Here is a 5000-nt window from a genome sequence, read left to right on the forward strand (position 1 = left end):
TCTCTCTGTCTCTCTCTCTATCTCTATCTATCTATCTCTCTATCTGTATATCTATCTATCTATCTCTCTATCTCTATCGATCTCTCTATCTCTATCTATCTCTCTATCTGTATATCTGTCTCTCTCTCTCTCTCTCTCTCTCTTTCTATCTATCTCTACCTATCTATCTCTCTACCTCTCTATCTGTCTGTCTCTCTCTCTATCACCACAAAATAAAGAACTACAACACCACAAAATAGAACTACAACAGGACTGGAGGGATGTGATGACCTCATGCTTTACTGTTGAACATAGTAACGTTAATGTTTGTGAATGTTCTGTCTCTTCTCTCAGGGATTATCAACCTATGCAAGGCTGGCAACTCTGGCATCCAGTCTCTCATCGGCTTACTGTGCATCCCCAACATGGAGGTTAGGGTGGGTATTCACACCGCTGTTAGAAAATGACTTCAACTAGACTTTAACTAGACTTCAACTAGACTTCAACTAGACTTTAACTAGACTTCAACTAGACTTTAACTAGACTTCAACTAGACTTCAACTAGACTTCAACTAGACTTTAACTAGACTTTAACTAGACTTTAACTAGACTTCAACTAGACTTCAACTAGACTTTAACTAGACTTTAACTAGACTTCAACTAGACTTCAACTAGACTTTAACTAGACTTTAACTAGACTTCAACTAGACTTCAACTAGACTTCAACTAGACTTTAACTAGACTTTAACTAGACTTTAACTAGACTTCAACTAGACTTTAACTAGACTTTAACTAGACTTCAACTAGACTTCAACTAGACTTCAACTAGACTTTAACTAGACTTCAACTAGACTTTAACTAGACTTTATCAAGGGGGGATTGTAGGTCCTCCAGGTTTTTATGTCCTTAAAGCGTAACTCTCACCAAAATGCAACCTAGGGTCTTTTTGTGAATGTACCCGAGTGTACTCTCCCTAATGTAGTACGTGCTGTATGGAGCGTACTCCCTAATGCAGTACGTGCTGTATGGAGCGTACTCCCTAATGTAGTACGTGCTGTATGGAGCGTACTCCCTAATGTAGTACGTGCTGTATGGAGCGTACTCCCTAATGCAGTACGTGCTGTATGGAGCGTACTCCATAATGTAGTACGTGCTGTATGGAGGGTACTCCCTAATGTAGTACGTGCTGTATGGAGGGTACTCCCTAATGTAGTACGTGCTGTATGGAGTGTACTCCCTAATGTAGTACGTGCTGTATGGAGCGTACTCCATAATGTAGTACGTGCTGTATGGAGCGTACTCCCTAATGTAGTACGTGCTGTATGGAGCGTACTCCCTAATGTAGTACGTGCTGTATGGAGCGTACTCCCTAATGTAGTACGTGCTGTATGGAGCGTACTCCATAATGTAGTACGTGCTGTATGGAGCGTACTCCCTAATGTAGTACGTGCTGTATGGAGCGTACTCCATAATGTAGTACGTGCTGTATGGAGCGTACTCCCTAATGTAGTACGTGCTGTATGGAGCGTACTCCCTAATGTAGTACGTGCTGTATGGAGGGTACTCCCTAATGTAGTACGTGCTGTATGGAGGGTACTCCCTAATGTAGTACGTGCTGTATGGAGTGTACTCCCTAATGTAGTACGTGCTGTATGGAGGGTACTCCCTAATGTAGTACGTGCTGTATGGAGGGTACTCCCTAATGTAGTACGTGCTGTATGGAGCGTACTCCCTAATGTAGTACGTGCTGTATGGAGCGTACTCCCTAATGTAGTACGTGCTGTATGGAGGGTACTCCCTAATGTAGTACGTGCTGTATGGAGGGTACTCCCTAATGTAGTACGTGCTGTATGGAGGGTACTCCCTAATGCAGTACGTGCTGTATGGAGGGTACTCCCTAATGTAGTACGTGCTGTATGGAGTGTACTCCCTAATGTAGTACGTGCTGTATGGAGGGTACTCCCTAATGTAGTACGTGCTGTATGGAGGGTACTCCCTAATGTAGTACGTGCTGTATGGAGCGTACTCCATAATGTAGTACGTGCTGTATGGAGGGTACTCCCTAATGTAGTACGTGCTGTATGGAGGGTACTCCCTAATGTAGTACGTGCTGTATGGAGTGTACTCCCTAATGTAGTACGTGCTGTATGGAGTGTACTCCCTAATGCAGTACGTGCTGTATGGAGGGTACTCCCTAATGTAGTACGTGCTGTATGGAGGGTACTCCCTAATGTAGTACGTGCTGTATGGAGGGTACTCCCTAATGTAGTACGTGCTGTATGGAGGGTACTCCCTAATGCAGTACGTGCTGTATGGAGGGTACTCCCTAATGTAGTACGTGCTGTATGGAGTGTACTCCCTAATGTAGTACGTGCTGTATGGAGGGTACTCCCTAATGTAGTACGTGCTGTATGGAGGGTACTCCCTAATGTAGTACGTGCTGTATGGAGCGTACTCCATAATGTAGTACGTGCTGTATGGAGGGTACTCCCTAATGTAGTACGTGCTGTATGGAGGGTACTCCCTAATGTAGTACGTGCTGTATGGAGTGTACTCCCTAATGTAGTACGTGCTGTATGGAGTGTACTCCCTAATGCAGTACGTGCTGTATGGAGGGTACTCCCTAATGTAGTACGTGCTGTATGGAGGGTACTCCCTAATGCAGTACGTGCTGTATTGTATGTAGTATTGGCTGTGTGTCTGATTGCTGTGATGTCATTGCCCCCCCCAGAAAGGCTTGTTGGAGGTGCTGTATGAGATCTTCAGGCTCCCCGTGCCCATCGCTACTCCAGACTTCACCGAAGCTCTGCTAAGTGTTGGTGAGAGAAATATCTAACATTACATACACAACGTAATACACAACGTAATATATAACTGTCTTTGTACGATCACCACGGAATAAAATGCACGTCTAAAGTTATATACTCTGATGTTTTTGGACTCTTTCAACACAAACTGTTAAAAATCAGTTGCATCAGGACTCTTCAGGTTACAGCTGCTTCCAAGACCTTCCGTCTCTAATCCGAGAGACTTTTATTCTGCATTTTTATCAATTTTTCAGAGATTTTTGTTGCATTTTTTCTGTTTTTGAGTTTGTTTTTTTTGCTTTTTCAGAGTTTTTTTTAAGCCTTCTGCAGGGCATTCAGAAGACAAACTAAGAGTTTAGAGTCTCACGGAGGGTAAACAGCTGGTTTCTCTGGTCTCTCAGAACGAGAAACTGAACATCTTGAAGAAACTGAGACTCCGTAGCTCTTGAGTTGAACCGTCCTCGGAGAACTTCCACCTTCACTGAGAACCCAAAAAGTCCATATTTCAGACACAAAGTCAAAGCTAATCTCTTCTTTTTACCACGATTTTGCACTTTTTTGATGTTTTTGTTGCTTTTTCAACATTTTTTTTATACTTTTTAGATGTTTTTGAGGCATTTTTTCAGAGTTTTTTCATGAATAAGTCCATGTTTTGGGACGTGCGGTGAGCGTTAATGTTTGCTGTGCCCGTCCTCAGACCCCGCCAGGTTCCAGGACACCTGGAGGCTCTCTGACGGGTTTCTGGCTGCCGAAGCCAAAGTCATCCTCCCCCACCGGGCCCGCTCCAGGTGAGGAGGAATAGGTTGTCTGTCTGTCTGTCTGTCTGTCTGTCTGTTAGACAGGGTTCATACGTTTTGATCAAACCTGGAAAAGTTTTGGAATTTGACAAATGCAAATTCCAGGCCTAGAAAGGTTTTGGAAACATTAAAAGAGCCAGAAAGTTTTGGAAAAGTCATGGATATTTTTTTTTTTTTGTGATTAATAACTGTATTTCACGTCGTCCTAACCTCACCGTTATATTTAGGGGTGGGAATCACCAGAGGCCTCACAATACGATATCATCACAATACAATATTATTGCGATTTTAAACATATTGCAATATTCTGCGATATTTTGCAATTCATTACCTTTTTTCCAACTTCAAATTTTTCCCAATTTCAAATGATGTCCCCAAAAGAAAACTTAGTCAACATCTGTTTTACCTAAAAAGATGCATTCCTCTGTCTCTTCATCTCACTTCAATTGTATCGCTGCAAAATGGGATTGTCAAGCAGACAGACTGACCAACACATATATAATAATAGATCCATACTTGGCGTCTGTGTATCGATACAGTATTGCCACGGAAAATATTGCAATACTATGCTGTATCCATTTTTTCCCCCACCCCTAGTTGTAATCCCACTATGAACCACATAGTCATTCATTCTGTTGTTAAACCTCTGAGGGTAAACTTTAACACACAGTTATATTCTTATTTTATGTCGACTGACATTTTCAGGAATACATAGTCATGGAAATTTGCCGAAAAGTATTGGTTAAAATGCGTATGAACCCTGATTAGAGGTGTGACTCTTCCCTGATCTCCCGATTCCATTATGATTATCAGGTCTTTGATTCGACATCACGATGCATCTAATACATGTTTATATTAAAGCCATGTAGGATATTTAATTCAGAGCTTTTCAAGCTTCAACAACCAAACATTCTGCAGTGCTGTAATATTAAATAAATTGGATATTAAAACTACAGCACTGAGCACATGGCACTTCCTGAATGTGCAAAACATCCCAGAATATGTAAACAGAAAGGTTGTTAGGCATTAATTACATTAAATTGTAAGCAGAAATAATCGATTATCTCCCGGCCGATTATCGATGCAGCATCGTCCACGATTCCATGCATCGATTATTTGATTAATTTCGACTCGACACGCTGTGCGTCCGTTTTCCGTTGCAGATTTTAGTCCCGCCTCAGCGTGGCTGGTCGTATGCCGGCTCGACGCACACACCAGCGCACAAGTATGAACATCAGGCCACTTGAGCTTGTTTTACAGTTCTGTGGAGGCTCCACGCAGAGCTTTCACCGTAGCCTGTGTAATATGTGGCCTGATGTATACATTTGTCAGCTGGTGTGTGCGTCGAGCCAGCATGTGTGTGTGTAGTTAGGCTACGGCGAAAGCTCTGCCGGAGCCTCCGCAGAACTGTAAAACA

General features: G+C 42.6%; 1 protein-coding gene across 3 annotated transcripts in view; it reads left to right on the plus strand.

Moving 5' to 3' along the window:
* LOC116062316 (rapamycin-insensitive companion of mTOR) overlaps window positions 1-5000 on the plus strand; it is a 48763-nt gene that overhangs the window by 10730 nt on the left and 33033 nt on the right. For all 3 annotated transcript variants that reach the window (XM_031316978.2, XM_035998997.1, XM_035998999.1), the window contains exons 11-13: window positions 334-416; window positions 2711-2798; window positions 3484-3574. In XM_031316978.2, the coding sequence (XP_031172838.2) occupies window positions 334-416; window positions 2711-2798; window positions 3484-3574 (262 nt within the window). The remainder of the gene's footprint in view (window positions 1-333; window positions 417-2710; window positions 2799-3483; window positions 3575-5000) is intronic.

The sequence above is a fragment of the Sander lucioperca genome, chromosome 2, assembly GCF_008315115.2.
Source record: "Sander lucioperca isolate FBNREF2018 chromosome 2, SLUC_FBN_1.2, whole genome shotgun sequence".
NCBI classification, from domain to species: Eukaryota; Metazoa; Chordata; class Actinopteri; order Perciformes; family Percidae; genus Sander; species Sander lucioperca.